General features: G+C 46.0%; 1 protein-coding gene across 1 annotated transcript in view; it reads right to left on the bottom strand.

Moving 5' to 3' along the window:
• The window catches only part of PALMD (palmdelphin), a 69,377-nt gene extending 53,309 nt beyond the window's left edge, over window positions 1–16,068 (bottom strand). Inside the window, exon 1 of the mRNA XM_069737695.1 lies at window positions 15,898–16,068. Coding sequence (XP_069593796.1) covers window positions 15,898–15,942 — 45 coding nt within the window. The 5' untranslated portion in view covers window positions 15,943–16,068. The remainder of the gene's footprint in view (window positions 1–15,897) is intronic.
• Between the last annotated feature and the right edge of the window lie 920 nt (window positions 16,069–16,988).

Genomic DNA, 16,988 nt, shown 5'->3' with positions numbered 1-16,988 from the left:
TGCGGATAAGTTAATATGTCTAAGGGCTCATTTCCACTTGCGAGTAAAACGGACGAGTGCAATCCGATAAAAAAAATCGGATTGCACTCGGACCAATGTTATTCAATAGGTGTCTTTTCATTTGCGATTTTTTTTCTCCGCCGAAATAGGACTGAGAAAAAAAAATCGCAGCATGCTGCGATTTGCTGCGTGTCTCGGATGAGACTCGCCAATGCAAGTCAATGGGTGCGATAAAAAAAGCGCATGGCATACGGAACATCCGTATTCCATCCGTTTTTTACGGATACCTTACCATTCTGTGTCATAGAACACTGTAAATAGTCCTGTAAATAACTGTATAAAAATAGTTGCAGAGAAAAAAAAACGGATTGCATACGGATGTAAAACGGATGATGCGATAAAAAAAAAATCGCATTGAACTCGCATCACAAACGCATGACAAACGCATACTTTTCATCCCTTTTTTCGGTCCAGATTACGGACCGATTTGTCTATCACAAGTAGAAATGAGCCCTAAGGCCTCTTTTCCACTTGCAAGAAAAACGAACGAGTGCAATCCGATAAAAAAAAAAAAAAAATCGGGTTGCACTCGGACCAATGTTATTCAATAGGTGACATTCCATTTGCGATTTTTTTTCTCAGCTGAAATTGGACTGAGAAAAAAAAAAAATCGCAGCATGCTGCGATTTGCTGCGAGTCTCGGACAAGACTCGCCAATGCAAGTCAATGGGTGCGAGAAAAAAAATGCATGGAATACGTACCATCCGTATTCCATCCATTTTTTACGGATACCTTACTATTCTGTGGCATAGAACACTGTAAATAGTCCTCTAAGTGACTGTATAAAAATAGTTGCAGAGAAAAAAAAACGGATTGCATACGGATGTCATACGGCTGTAAAAAAAAAAAAAAAAAAAAAAAAAAAAAAAAAATCGCATTGAACTCGCATGATAAATGCATACTTTTCATCCCTTTTTTCGGTCCAGATTACGGACCGTTTTTTTTCTCTCAAGTGGAAAAGAGGCCTAAGAGTCCACCTTTAGGCTATGTGCACACGTTCAGGAATTCATACAGAAAATTCCTGTGGAAATCCGGACATTTCTGCCAGATTTCCGCATGAAATCCGCATGCGTTTTTTTGCGCGGTTTTGATGTGGTTTTTGCGCGTTTTTGGCACGTTTTTGGCGCGTTTTTGGCTTGAGCCGAGTGTCATGTTAATGTGATCCGATTCTCTTGTATGAGAGAATTGAAGCACAGGTGTGTAGAAGACCAAACTGAGTTTCTCCATATTCTCCATTGTCTATGTGAATCTGAGTGCAGTTCGCCGTTTTACACTCACCCATAGACTTATATGGACTTGCATGGTCTGATTATCGGATGCACTCGCAGCTTACTGCAATTTTTGTTTCTAATGCCTAATTGTAGACGTGAGCTTGTTGATGTGGAATTCATGCACAATGGGTTCTAAACCAGCAATCCTCACCCAGTGGCTCAGGACCACATGTGGCTTGTGGCAGTGCCCCTTAGTTTGCCGTCAGTCAGTGCGGGGGTGCGTTTACAGCCGCCGCGCTCTATACACAGAGCAGTGACTGAACTCGTGTCAGCGCTGCCCCGCCATGACCTAAACCGTAACGCTGCTGGGGGGAATAATATTAATTTCCTCCTGGCAGCGGGGGTTTAAGTGCCGGCTCCAGGCAGGTTCACAATGCTATTAACCTGCAGACTAAGCCCATTGCTGCAGGTTGATAGTGTTTTATCAGGTGACAGATTCCCTTTAAGTAACAAGCTAAAATATTTGTTTGAAATTTCCAGATTTTGTGTTTGCTCCCGTTTAAGATGATTTGCTTGAATGTGGCTCACAACCATCGCTGAGTTTTGCGTGCTCAGTGTGTGATTTGACTCAAAGCAGAAATATGGCGGCAATCATTTTTAAATGGGATTATGCTTCCACTAAATATTATATTGATTGTACAGACTATAAATAAAATGTATTCCTATCTCATAAAGAAATGACATGTTGCAAATATATGACATTACTTTGAGACCCCAACCGATACCAAATATCGGACTCAAGGCTGATTCAGTGCTGCAGCCCTAGATATAGACATTGCAGCCCCTTGATTCTCAGGTTTATAAGGGTCCCCAAGATCAGACACCCACATCAAAAAACCATGGCATATCCTATCAATATTATCAACACGTTACGGTCAAGGGGCTTTTATACACTTTTATTCACAGATGCCTCTGTATGGAGTAACGTAATCTGCAGCACTTTTCCATACAGCGAAATAAGTTGGGGTTAGCCTTGAATTGGTCTAAAACTTTTTGGGTAACTGCCTGGTAACTGACATAGGGTAAAAGCGTATGTACACTGAACTCAGTGTGAACAGTGTCTTACATCTCTCGGTGGCAGCATATTTTCGACATTGTAAAGCAACATCCACCCATTGAGCTAAGTGCGGCTCATCATTCTACCTACTGTGATAAAGTCACTGGTAAAGTGCTGGAGGGCAAATATGTTTGACTACGCTTAATGGCGTCAGTGATATAAAACTCAGAGTTTTTCCTCCAGAACACTAACTGCAATTAGGGGTTACAGCTAAGTTGTATAATGTGCCGAGTTTTATGCGGACATCCATGGAGCGGAAGGGAGGATGTCCACCTTATCTCCACCCCATAGAGTGGTCTGGGGATTAAATAGCTGGCCTCTAGATGAAGTAGCGGTTCAGTGTCTGGAGAGGAACACTCCAGAGAAGTGTTTTTGGTTTGCTGATACCTGAACCGTGGGTCTTGCTAACCCTGAGCGGGCTGATCCCTACTACTACAAGGATTGTGCCTATCGCTACCGTTTTGTTTTGCTGTTTTTGCCAGAGGACCATGTTTACTTTGTGCCTCACCTTGGTTTGCGCCACATCTAATAATCCAAGGACATTCATAAAGCTACAGTGTTCTCGTGTCTACCTCCCTGTACAGCCGAGAGAATCGACCTACCATAGTACAAACAGTGGGATCCTGTTCGCACTGCACCTGAAGGAAACGGCTTTCTCCCCTACTGGTCAGGGAAGGATTGTAGACTCTGCAGTAGCATGGCATTATGACAAGTCTCCTTCTGCAGAAGTAGTAAGAAAGGAGTGTATTGCTATCAGAAAAAAAGGGGACTGTCCACAGCAAAAGTAACGCGGATCAAAAATGGACATGCTATTAATGCGAACTCTCGCTAAGGTCAGTCAGAACGCAACACTGTCTCTAATAACACGTCACACTACATATTATACATTACCACAATACACGTGTCTTCTATGTGGAACATGGGCGTTACAGTAACATCACAGAATTACTGATTTGAATGCTTCATTATGGGAAAAACAAAAAATGCAAGCCACTAAAATGATTCATTTTATTACTGAGCAACTACAGTGCAGTGGGTCGATCCAAAAAAGTTAATAAAACTGAAAATTCAAGAAAGTAGAAGTGAGGTTTTTCTTTCTTTCTTAGGAGAATATGTGTGCAGAATTATTAGGGTTGTTATAGGTGTTTTGTTTGTGCCAATCTGTCTAAGCACGAACCACTAATACAGCCTGGAGTGCGACAGTTCCCTGTATTTCTATGAAGCTGACACGCTCGGGTTGAGAGAGCTGTGGCCAGTCTGTGCATTGCGTATCAGACCAAAATACACAGAGCTAAGCATGAGCCCTTAGTGTCCTGAATTATTATGCAACTAAATTAAAAACTTAAATTTTCTCATCTCAATTGTTTATTTTTATATCTTAAAATTTGAATATATTCAAACAACTCAAAATGTACAAAATTACATTTCTGATGCACTGACAAAATATGAGCAACCAAATTAGCCGTCCTTCTTTTCAATAACCCTCAAAAACTCTTACTGTGACCCATTCATTCTCGTCTGGATAACTGCAACTCTGTTCTGATCGGTCTCCCTCTAACCAAACATTCTCCTCTCCAATCCGTCCTGAATGCTGCAGACAGGGTCCATATCTGTCCAGCCAGCAGCTTCATCGACACCTCCACTTTGGGCCAGTCACTACGCTGGTTACCCATTTGCAACGGAAACTTATCTCTTACCAGCAAAGCTCTCCACAGTCCTGCACCACCCTATATCACATCCGTCATCTCTGTGTCACCCTACCTATGCCCTCCGTTCTTCAACTGATCCAAGACTAACATCTTCCATAATTCCATAACCTCGCACCTCCGTCTCCAAGACTTCTCTGGTGCTGCCCCAGTTTTCTGGAATGCACTTCCCCAAACGATTCAACTAATATCTAATACCCATGTTTTTAAGTATGCTTTAAAAACACACTTTTTTATACAAGCCTAACTCTCCCCTGTTCCCTTCTACTAAAATGTTAATCATAATCTGCTCCCTCCTACTTATTATTCTCCACATCCTCCATGCACCCAACAGCACACAGCAACTGCAATCTGACCGATCCTGGCTGATGGCCGGATCATGCAGCTTTTTATGAAAACCCTTTTATTATAATGATGGCCGGACCATATCTAACAAGCACATTCTACCTATTGTGCCCCCACTGTTTCCTTATAGATTGTACGCTTACGAGCAAGACCCTCACTTCTATTGTAACTTTTAACCTATGTGTTACTTTGTATTATCTGTATATGTCCCCGCTTAATTGTAAAGTGCTGCAGAATATATTGGCGCTATATAAATATAATAATTTTATTATTAAAGAGACAATGGAAAACTCAATTTTACCAACTCTCGTGGATATAATTGAAATCATTTACGTCCCTTTCCTTTATTACTGTTACGACAGTTACCGCAATTATAAGTGGCTGATAATATAACAAAACGTAGATATGACACTTGTATAGATGTGGATGTGAATAGTATTCCGCCAACTGAGATATTTAAGTGGTATCTCTACCGTAACAAGGTCAGCGGTAATCCATACCAACAAGAAAAGGATTCGACAGTCCAAACTGAAGCTGTTAAAAGATGATCAAAAGCCTGAACTTATGAACAGCAAATCATTTTTACATAGAAATGCAAACGGTATTCCTTTGTGCATTTTCTGAGTGCTTATTTAGGCAGGTTTCGGGGCTGACATGTGCACATACACATGGAATAATTTTTACTCTAATAAAAAAAAAAAAAAAAAAAAAAAAAGGGAGCAAAGACAATGATAAATTGGGGGTCTTAAGATTATTTTGAAGCAGATCCATTCCAAAATCCTCCTCAAGCGCCATTTTGGATTATGTGCACACTGCGTCATTTTGATGCAAGCGCAGTTGCCAAGTTTTCCCACTTTTGGAAAATGCAAGCAGTCATTTTCCTGAGGTGGCTTCACAATCAGCTAATTTCACTGTATACTGTGAAGTATAGAAAGTGGGAGGTTTATAAGCGAAAGCCGCCCGAAGAACAAGCATGTTACCTCTCTTCACTGGTTCAGGGTTTCGACACCCTGAAGCATTTAGAAGTACTGACATAAGATGGAACGTGTGCCCAGCAAAGTTTGTTTGATCATTGCTGTCCACTATGTTCATATTATGGAGCACTTTTGCGATGCTTTTTCAGATGGTTTCTAACTAAAATCCATGCCAAAGGGTATGTACAGGTTGAGTGTTTTTGCAGAGATTTTGAAGCAGAAATTGAGTGGAAGCTTCATTTTTTTAAGAAGATTTGAAAAGTTTATGCTCAATTTCAGATCCAAAATCTTCTTGAAAAATGGTGTGTGTGTGCACATAGCCTTAATCTTTGAATGACCTTTCTATTTGATTAAATTGAAAATAAACTTTGCTCATTCAAGTTTTTAGATTTTTTTGCTTTTTTTACCTGACAAAGTATTGAAAACCTCATAGTGTAGAAAGAATCCTTGCGGAACCTGCTCCGAACTTGACATTGTCAGATCAAAACATCAAGACCGGTGATTTCTGTGACAGTCTTGATCATCACTGTGCTGGGGTGAGATGTGCCAAATTCAAGATGGGGGCTGGAACTAAGCGTAGCTGGGTGAAGGCCCCCCATGACTGCTTTGAGCCGGGCGGTCTTTTTGAATAATGCTGTGGCTAGGGATAGGAGGATGGCAAGGGGGGGAGGAGTTAGGAAAGGGGGAGGTAGGAAGGAAAGTGCGGGAAAACCGCCATTCACTACCTTATTCCAGTATGAGGAAGACGCGCAGGATGGCGTCGGCAGAGTCCATGCTGTCTCAGCTCCGAGAGATGGCCAGATCCAGAAGAGGGGGCTGGCTCGAGGCCCAGCTGGCCTCAATCATTGGTGCCGCAGGAGGATCCGGGCAGAGCTCACGGGGCAGGAGGACCAGGCCCCCAGAGAGACTATCTCCGGATCTCCCGGCGCATGGCAGGCGCAGGCTCCGGAGCCCCTCAAGGGACCCTGCGGGCGGTGAGTCCAGCGGCGCTGCCTCCCCCGGCCGCCCCCGCCCCGGCAGGAATCCAAGCACCCGGCCTGCACGCGCCGGGCGTCAGACCCAGCACACCGCCGCTGCTGCCGGGAGCGCCGGACCGGAAGTGCGGCCTGCGCGATCCAGGCAGAGCGCAGCCGCAGCTTCCCCCGCTCCTGGCAGGTCCCCAGCTCACAGCGGGCGTGCGGCCGCCGCTCCACCAGCTCCTTCCGGTGTACCGGTGTCCAGGGGCAGAGCGGCCGCCGCTGCCCCTGCTTCTCCTGCCTCCATCAGATCCACAGCGCCCAGGGGGCGCGCAGCGGCAGGGAGAGGGAGAGCAACGCTGCCAAGAAGAGCAGCCCAGCCAGGCAGAGGGACACAGCCAGGAGGAGCAGCAAGAGGAGCAGCACGGCCAGGACGAGCAGCGGCAGCAACAGCCAGGAATCCGGCCCCTTTACTTGCGGCAGGCACGCACAGCCCATCACCTCCCAGGGTGCCTGCTGGGATGACCACAAGGAGTACACAGGCGGCGGACGGTCAGCGGTCAGGAGATCTTCTACGTCCCGCCTGTACGGAACGACGCAGCGGAGGGAGGGATGCAGGCAGCAGTGTCGAGCTGCCTGCTCAGGAGAGAAGATTGTTACACGACCGGGCGGGCTCGCCCGGGTCGGAACGCGGGGATCGGTCGCGGTCGCCCAGGAGGTCTCCGGAACACAGAGCAGCGTTTACCCGTTACCCATCGGACGGTGAGGTGGCGGGGGATACTGACCGCAGACGGAGGAGTGCATCGGTACAGCAGCTACAACACGCTCGGGTCCCCCCTGGTGACGAGGAGGCCAGGGGCGCGGGCCTGGGGCAGAGAGGGTTAGCGGCACAGCAGTCTCAACACGCTCGGGTCCCCCCTGGTGACGAGGAGGCCAGGGGCGCGGGCCTAGGGCATCGACGCGGAGAGGAGGTGTCGGAGTCCAGCGGTGATCATCAAGGGAGGTCGGAGCGACAGGGATCCGGAGGTCCGGCTGGCGGGGACACAGCACCCGCGCAGCGTTATGAGTATGAGTCTATGTCTGGTTTGTCGCCCGCAGGGGCCGAGTTGCAGGAAGCTAGGAGGGGTCGGGTGGTGGTGTGTGAGGAACGGCAGAGGAGTGGGCCGATTGTGGCAGAGGTGCCAGGTATGCAGGATTTATTGCAGGGTATGTCGCAAATTTTGCGTAGATTGGAGGGAGGGTCGGCAACTGGGGTTGCCGCATCGCCGGTGGAGGCGTGGTTGTCAGGGCGGGGGGTGGAACCCCCGCCGGGGAGTGGATTGGTAAGCCCTAGTCGGGTATTGGAGGTTGCATCCTCGGGCGTATCGGTTTCGGTTCAGACAGAGAAGGAAAAAGGCGACACGGTCAAATTAGATGACAGAGCGAAAGGGGAAGTTTATGTGTGCTTTGAAGGGCCGTTGGGAGCGCATTTAAAAAAAGGAGGTGAGGGAAAAGATTTGGAGAGACGAGTACGTGGAAATTTTTTCCCTGCTCCCGTTGGAGAAGTTTAACTTGGATAAAGGGAAAAAAGACGATAGCAAAAAGGAGGAGGAAGAAAAGCGGGAGGTGGCGGCTAATTCCGCAGACATTTGTGAATTGGTTGCAGGCATTTGCGATATTGGCAAGTGTAGTGGGGGAGAAGGCGCCCGAGAATTGCTCGGGTTTATTTTGCTATTTAGATTCAATTGGGGAGGCGCATCGTATTTATGGCGGTCAGACGTGGCTGCGGTATGATGAGCAGTTCAGGCAGCGAAAGGCGGTAAGGCCGGAAATTAGGTGGGACCAGAAGGATATAGGTCTTTGGCTGAAGGTTATGGCCCCGGCTAGACACGGGCAGTCCTTTCATGGGTCCGGGGGCGGGGGCAGCCAGCAGAAGGGACACGGAAGCAGTAGTCAGGGTGCACAGGGAGCGAAGGAGAAGTCTGGAACCTGCTGGCAGTTTAATGACGGTCAGTGTAAATACGGTAGCACCTGTAAATTTAAGCATGTGTGTTCCCACTGTAATGGAAGTTCACACGGGGCTTCAAAGTGTTTCAGGAAAGGAAAAGGAAAACCAGCTTTGGGTGCCGGTCAAGGGGGAGAGCCCGGTGAGGCTTCACGAGATGGCCCCCTTTCTAAATAGGTACCCCGATCAGGTGAAGGCAGGTATTATTCTTAATGGTTTTGCGGATGGTTTTAGGATTCCTCCCCCGAGTCACGAGGTTCCTTTTTCGGTTAAGAATTTGCGGTCGGCAATGTTGCATGCCGAGGTGGTTGATGTTAAACTCAAGAAAGAAGTAGAGTTGGGAAGGATGTCGGGGCCATTTTTGCATCCGCCGACGGAAGGTATGGTGGTTTCTCCTTTGGGGGTGGTGCCTAAAAAAGAGCCGAATAAATTTCGGTTGATTCAACATTTATCGTATCCAAAGGGTCGGTCGGTAAATGACGGCATCGCCCAAGAGCTGTGCTCGGTTGAGTATACATCATTCGATGCAGCGGTGCAGTGGGTGAGGAGGCATGGCCCGGGGGCGTTGTTGGCAAAAACGGATATTGAATCGGCCTTCCGTTTGCTTCCGGTGCATCCGGACAGCGTTCCGCTGTTAGGTTGTTTTTGGAATGGTGGTTACTATTTGGATAGATGTTTGCCAATGGGCTGCGCCATTTCTTGTTCGTTGTTTGAGACGTTTAGTACTTTCCTGGAGTGGGTGGTGAGGGACGTTTCGGGAGTTCAGTCGGTTATCCATTATTTGGATGATTTTTTGTTTATCGGGCCGCCTGATTCCGCAGTTTGCCGTAATACGTTAACGGCTATGTTTTGGGTCGCAGAGCTTTTTGGAGTTCCATTAGCGGCGGATAAGACAGAAGGTCCCAGCACGGCGTTGAGTTTTTTGGGAATTTTAATTGACTCTGAAAAAATGGAGTGTCGGTTGCTGGAGGACAAGTTGGCCCTGCTGCAGCAGGAGGTTGAAAGAGCTAGAAGGAAGCGGAAGCTGACTTTGAAAGAGTTGCAGTCTCTTTTGGGTAGATTGAATTTTGCATGTCGGATCATACCCATGGGCAGGATATTTTGTCGCAGGTTGTCGGTCGCGACGGCAGGCGTGAAGGAGCCGCACCATTTTATTCGCCTGCGCAAAGAACACAAAGATGACTTGCTAGTGTGGCAACGTTTCCTGTGCAATTACAACGGGCGGTCGTTGATTCAGCAGGAGGTTTTGACAAACTTTGATTGCGAGATATTCACGGATGCAGCCGGTTCGGCTGGTTACGGGGCCTATTGCGGTGGTCGTTGGTGTGCCGGATGGTGGCCAAGCCAGTGGAGAGAGTTGGGCCTTACAAAAAACCTGGTCTTGTTGGAATTGTTCCCTATCGTGGTAGCGGTTTCCATTTTGGGGGTAAATGTTTGCTAACAGAAGGATTCGTTTTCATTGCGATAACATGAGCGTTGTGTCAGTGATGAACAGTTTGTCGGCCTCATCTCCCCCGGTGATTAAGTTGGTGAGGGAGTTGGTTTTTCGTTGTTTGGAACTGAACGCTTGTATTTCGGCGGTGCATGTGCCAGGTGTGCAGAACTCAATAGCAGATGCATTGTCTCGTTTCCAGTGGGACCGTTTTCGGGAATTGGCGCCGGACGCGGAGATCTCGGGAGAGGAATGCCCTTTGCATCTTTGGAGCGTGATTATGGACGAGCGGGCCGGTTGATTCAGGAGTCTGTTACGAGCCAAACATGGGCATCATATGAAGCATCTTGGCGGGTATGGCAAAGTTGGGTGTCGGTGTGGGGCCAGTTGGTGTCTGAAGAAGATAGGATGTTGGCAGTGTTATTCTTGATCGGGAAGGCGGCTGAAGAAGGTTGGTCGGTTTCGAAGGTTAATAAATTTGTTGCTGGATTAGCTTTTGCTTTTAAGTTGCAGGGGTTGGTGGACGCGACAAAACATTTTTTGGTCAGACAGGCACTTAGGGGTTTTAGGAGAGGTAATCAGACGATTGACCGTCGCCGCCCCATTTCGTTTAGCCTTTTAGAACGGTTGGGTGGAGTCTTGGAGATTATTTGTGGTTCGAGTTTTGAGTTGGCGTTGTTCCGCCTTGCTTTTTCATTAGCATTTTTTGGGGCCATGCGCGTTGGGGAACTGGTGTCTGCGTCCAAAGTTAGAGCTGGGGGTTTGTTGGCGGAGGATGTGGAATTTTGGACGGGGGGTATCGTTTTTTGGATTCGGCGTTCAAAGACTGATCAAATTGGGAGAGGAAAACGTGTGGTGCTGGGGAGAGTTAGCGGGTCTCTGATGTGCCCTGGTGGTTGTCTGGAAGCATACTGGCAGTTATGGTCAGGCAGATCCGGCCCTTTGTTGTGTCACGCAGAGGGGTCCTTTTTGTCACGCTTTCAGTTCATTGCGGTGTTAAGAAGGGGCTTGCGGGAGTTGGGCCTTTCTCCGGAGTTGTTTGGGTCGCATTCATTTCGTATCGGGGCGGCATCAGAAGCTGATAGTTTGGGTCTGGGCGCGGAGGACATTTGTAGAATTGGCAGGTGGACTTCGAATCGTTACCTAAGTTACGTCCGTCATTAATTTAGTAGTGTGGTTATGATTTTGTATTTGACCCCAGTGTTTTTTCTTCATGCATCTTGTTGCAGGTGTGTCCCCTTACTTAGCCTGGATCTTCGGACATTCGTTCGTTCACTGGGGGGCGCTGCGGGCCGAGGTCAGGCCGGACGGTAGGCAACTGGGGTTTAGTAGGCGTCAGGTTGTCATTCGGTGGTTGGGATATAGGGGGATGGTGTGGAGCAGGGCCCTTCCTGAATTTTCCAAGGCAGTTCGTTTAGACAGACAACCTGACATTTTAATTGTGCATTTGGGGGGGAATGACTTGGGTGCCCGGCCTGTCAGGGAGTTGATTAGGGACATACGGTTCGATTTGTTGAGGTTGCAAGTATCATTCCCTGGGGTGTTGATTGAGTGGTCAGATATTGTGCCTAGAAAACGGTGGAGGGGGGCTAGATCTTTAAAAGGTATTAATAAGGCTAGAGTCAAGTTGAATAGGGCAGTTGCGGGTTTTGTTTCCAGAAATGGGGGGATTAGCGTTAGACATTTTGAATTGGAGTCAGGGCTTGGTAACTACTGGATGGACGACGGAGTTCATTTAAACGCGATTGGGATTGATTTGTGGACTTTGTCATTGCAAGAAGGAGTTGAGCGGGCGTTGGTGGCGTTGGGGCACTCAAGAGCCTGAGGTGGTCAGGGCTGTTCGTGTGTGGTGGGGGGGTGGGGGTTCTTGGAGTTGACGCTGATTGGTTGGGGGAAGGAATTGGAGCATAATTATAGGCAATTTAAAAATGTGGTGGGGTTGGATCTGGCATTTTGGTATGGGCTCTGGACGGGGTTTTTACCCTGGGAGCTGTTGGTGGTTTTTCTCTTCCCAGAACGGGATGTACGGTGCCCTCGAGCTGGTTTTCACGGCTGAGGGTAATATGGTGGTCGATCTTCTTTTGGGGGTTTGCCAGATCTTTTAGCTCCAAGAACCCTCCCCTCAAAAGTTTATACTGTTGTATTTATGTTTATGTTATTTTTTGTTAATAAAAGTTGGCCGCTGTGGCCAAAATATCCAAAAAGAATAATTAGTCTTGTTTTTATTCAGGGGTTAGGGTTGGGTCGGTGGGCAGGTGTTGCGGTTGGGTTATATATGTAGGAAAGGACCGCACTCGGCATACGCGGTCATGAAGTGCCACAAGCCTCCTAATGAACATGGCACATCTTTCAACTGCCATGTGCCACGCAAGAAATGTTACTAGAGTAAGAGCCTGACATACATTTCTGTTTTAACTTATGCCACTTTTGAGGTTTAGTTTATGAGGAGCTTGTCGAGTTCGCTGGGCCATGCCACGTCCCACCTGAGCTCTGCCAACTTTCCAAAATGTTGTTGGAACTCACTGGGACTGGTGTAAAAACCATAAATGTGATCACATTTTGCTATGTTTCATGCAGAAAACTGGAGAACTGCTTCATGAATCAGGGTTTTAGTTTGGAGAAAAACACTTCAAAACCTCTTAAAAAAAAAAAAAAAAAAAAATGGAGAGACTCCTGAAGTAGACATCTTGTAAAAACTCTAGACGAATGTAACCTAAGAAGTAATACATTTAAATGGTTCCCTAAAAGCAATGGCTAACACTGGGTAAATAGTACCAGGACATACTGATGTACCTAAAGTCTTATGTACATGGTGAAGACGTGTGCACAGAGAGAGTCACTTGTAGGGCCTGAAACAGAGTCCCTACATACCAAGGAGTGAAAAGCATTCCGTGTCCCGCCATATGTTGTTTTCATATAGCACTGCTATAATACGTAACGATTCTCAAGGAGAATACCTCCGTAATATGGCGGCCTAAAGAGAACAGGTTGATAATCCATACCAGCAGTACAGTAAAGATTGCTTTTGAGCATGTGGCCTAATTCACTCTGCAGCAAATTACAGCGTGATTCAAGCTACCGTCCCCTCCTTATAACATTATAAAACACATCTTAAGAAGGATTAGGAAATTACATCTAAGGCATATGTCATATTTCCATTAGAGCAGGCCCAAACTTGAATAAATAGCCCAGCTTCAAACTGTCCCAGAATTCACCAGAATCTCCAGGAGCTCGTGTAAAGCCTCCCGGCATTCAACAACTGAAGCTGCAGAATGTCTAATTCCTGCACTCAAAATGGTTACTATAATCATTGGCCACTAGTCAGTAAATGTTACATATAGCATAGAGGGACCTTTTTTTTATATATTTTATTGATATCTTTGCAAAGCTTAACAAACCTGGCAGATGATCCATGCTGCCGAATCCGTGGGAGGCATGTACGAGGCACTGGCTGTATGAACTCAGCTAGGTAGTTGGACAGGTGGGTCTTCTGCACCCCAGCACCCTGGATGGACAGGTGACTCCCTGCGTGCACGTACGGGCAGAGATCTCTCAATCCAGTGTATGGGGAGAAGCTGCCGGGGACTCGCCTGGTCGACAGGTCCACAGCACGGTTAGATCAGGGGCAATCAAAATCAACTATACAAGTCTATGGGTCCATGGAAGTCACGGACAGCAAACGTATGCAATCAGTGTGCTGTCCATTTTTTAACATTGGTAGGCCATGCTTACACGCTCACTATTTAGTCAGTTTTTTACATCAGTATTTGTAAGCCAAAACCAGGACAGGTGATAAATCCAGAAGTGGTGACATGTTTCTAATATACTTTTCCTCTGATTTCATGTACAATATCTGAATGAGGCCTAATAATACTTATTGCTTGTATGAAGGGTTGCATAAGGTTATAATGTGCCAGTAATGCAATCACAGTCCATTTACAGGTACCATAACGTGGTAAATACAGATACTCAAGGTGTATTCTGAGGCTTTGGGGCCCTAATGACAAACCTTTGATAAGAACCTCATACACCCATGCCATGAATAATACTGGTGGTTTCCTATGTGGTAGAGGTACTTCTACCTCTGCATCCCCTATAGCTATGTACCTAGAGAAACTCAAAGGGAACCTGTCATATCCACAAATGCTATTAGCCTGCAGACATGGGGTTGACTTGCAGGTTATTAGCGTTCTGAAGCTGCCCAGCCGCCACACTGAAAGAAAGCGCAACTACTAGGAGGAAATCAACTTTATTTGTACCAGCAGCCTGCAGCTTTCAGTTATAAAGGCACCATTCAGAACCGTGAGTGGCGGCTGTAACCACACCCCAGCACTGACTGACAGCCAGATCTGTACTGAGGCACTGTAGAACCGGCTGTCAGTCAGTGCTGGGATGTGGTTACAGCTGGTGCTCACTATGTCCTGAGCGGTGAAGGAAGTCACGCCTCTATGACTGAAAGCTGGAGACTGCTGGGAGGAATAAAATTAATTTCCTCTCGGCAGTTAGTTTTCAGTGTGTCGGCTGTGTGGCTTCAGAATGCTATTAACCTGTGGATTAACCTCTTACCTGCAGCTTAATAACATTTGAGTATGTGAGTGAGATATACAATAGTGCTAGAAACAACATTGTACGAGGGAGTCTTCTAAGGGGATGCCAAGCTACACTAGATGGGGGGAGTTTTTTAAAGTCTGCACTGTGTGCATATGACTGTAGTTTTTAGGTTTAAAGGGACCCTGTCATCCAATTCATACTGCCAAAACTACATGCGGCATGTATTAGACACTAGCTGCACGATTGCAGCCAGGTATATTTTGCGTTGAAATGCACTGGAATAGACAAAACTAGTCTCTGGGTTCTCCCAGCTGGCTTTACCTCGCACCGCTCTATAGTTGATTGGCAGCCCTCTTCCACATGATGGTGACACCGGTCAGTCATAAAGAGCAGCTCCTCAAACTATATTTTCTCCGTAATGTCAGAGTGTTTCTATAAATCCCATCTACTTTGCTGGAACTAGAAAACGCTGCATTTTTGACACAGAAAAAATAAGCAGCATCAAAAACGCACCAAAAGCTCAACTTGGGAATGTAGCCTAATAGTGACAATATTTGTTTGACATACCAAGGGGGAGGGGGGGAAACAGCATTTCGGAAAATATAAAAAGTGACAAGTTCACTGACAATTATATGAAGAGTTGATGGATGCAAACGTTACCATATTATACCGGCATAAGAAGAGACAAAAAAATACCATAATTCCAATCATTACAGTAATAACCTGAAAAGGTATGCACATCAAAAGATTAATTAGTCAAAGCTTCTACCTCTTCCCAACCGCACCCAACGAGAGTGTAATACTTCATGATACATAAAGACATTGCAGCATCGGAATAGTTCCAGAGGAAAAAGAAAGAATCTCAGTCATATTTTAATTTCATTTATGTTATGCCTTCTGCCCCTTTAATTTATGGCTCAATCACACGGATATGTCTGTCATGACAGATCAATGTGAACAGAAACTTAATTTGGAACCTTGTGTAATGCTAGATTGTAGATTACGGATCGGTTGATATTATACCATTGTTGCCAGATTATAGCTGTTGGTATGTATATATATATATATATATATATATATATATATATATATATATACATACATACACACACATGGCTTATTGTTGCAGACGTGCATTTTTGTAAAGAAAAAAAAAAAAGTACACGTGTAGTTTTTTTAAACTTGCACCATGTGCATGAATGTTGGTGACCTGTGGCACCGTATTCACATTTCCATATACAACAATACATGTTCTAGCATTAACTTTATAAAGCGGCCAATGTATAAGTTTTTACACAAAGGACACAAGGTCCGTACCCAAGTGTCCTAATGAAATTATTTACATAGGTGGAGATCTGTCCACATACTTGATCAGTAGTTTGACCCAGTGCCATTGGTATTAATAATGCCCAATGAGGAGTAATGCCATCCATCTGACAATCTAGTTGTACATCACTGCTCAGACATCAACATTGCCACAAGCAATCCGGCTGATAATAGAAAGGATATGCCACACACTGCCAGCCTGTAATAAGACACATCTGCCATAAATGGGACTTACAGTTATGGCCAGGAGCCTTTCCTTCAGCAGCTCAGCTTCTTCCATCCTGTAGAGTTACACAGAAGACATTCAGGTCTGAGAAGGCTGAGGAGAATCTGCAGCACAGCTGAAGACAGAGCAGCTGTGAGATTAGTGCAGCCCTATGTGGTGCTGGGAAGACTTTCCTAATGGCCCAGTGTAGGATCAGCCCAGACAGGCTCCTGTAGGAGGGTGTGCTCTGCAGGCGGGCGGGCAGGCACTCACATGGCCAGTGCCATGACTGACAGCCAGCACAAGTTTCTATCTTTTAACAAGCTGTCAGCTCTTTCTTGCTAAGTACACATTTATTTCCCCAGCTCTTACGTCACTGAATCCGATATATAACATTGTTCGCTGTTTCCTGTTTGTTTAGCCCTTTGGAGCTGTAGTCCGAGCACGTCACCATGATGTGGAATTTATTGCTACAATAATGCATAACACACATGTAAGTGCACTGACGTGGGGTCTTTGTCGCACAGCTGCATGAAGCCGTCTTCAGACACAAATATTTCATATGCGATAGACAGTGTAATAAAGTATTTATTATATATAATTCATGTAGACTGAACAGGAACCCGACAGCACATTTTTACATACAGAAGTAGTGGAATGGCTGTATAGGGGCTTGTCCCACTATAAAAATGACACTTGGTCTGAGGAAAAAAAAATCAGACGTGCACAGCCCCATAGAATATCATAAGTACGAGAGCTATGGGTGAAGAACATGGATAACAGTCGTCCAAGAAAATCGGTCATGTGCAATGGCAATTCTTTATCTTGTGCCGTTACTCTGTTATTCCTACAAGAAATGTATAAATAAACTGACAACGGGGCATGTCCCTACACACCCTGGCACTGGCCAATCAGAGAGGACTGAGTCAGACAATGGTAACACCCACTTGTTTGTCTATTCCTATATTTCCCTGAACAATAACAGAGGAACGACACAATGCAGAGTTCTAAGAAAAGATGCTCCAAAAGTGATATTTCATAGGGATTAAAAGTGGGACATACTCATGTCGACATTTCAGAAGATCCTGTTTAAATCTGAATTCATGTGTAATGTTGAGTTT

Source organism: Ranitomeya imitator, chromosome 8 (assembly GCF_032444005.1).
Source record: "Ranitomeya imitator isolate aRanImi1 chromosome 8, aRanImi1.pri, whole genome shotgun sequence".
In the NCBI taxonomy this organism is placed as follows: Eukaryota; Metazoa; Chordata; class Amphibia; order Anura; family Dendrobatidae; genus Ranitomeya; species Ranitomeya imitator.
The sequence above is the reverse complement of the archived record's forward strand: the minus strand, read 5'-3'. Positions and strand labels throughout refer to the sequence as shown.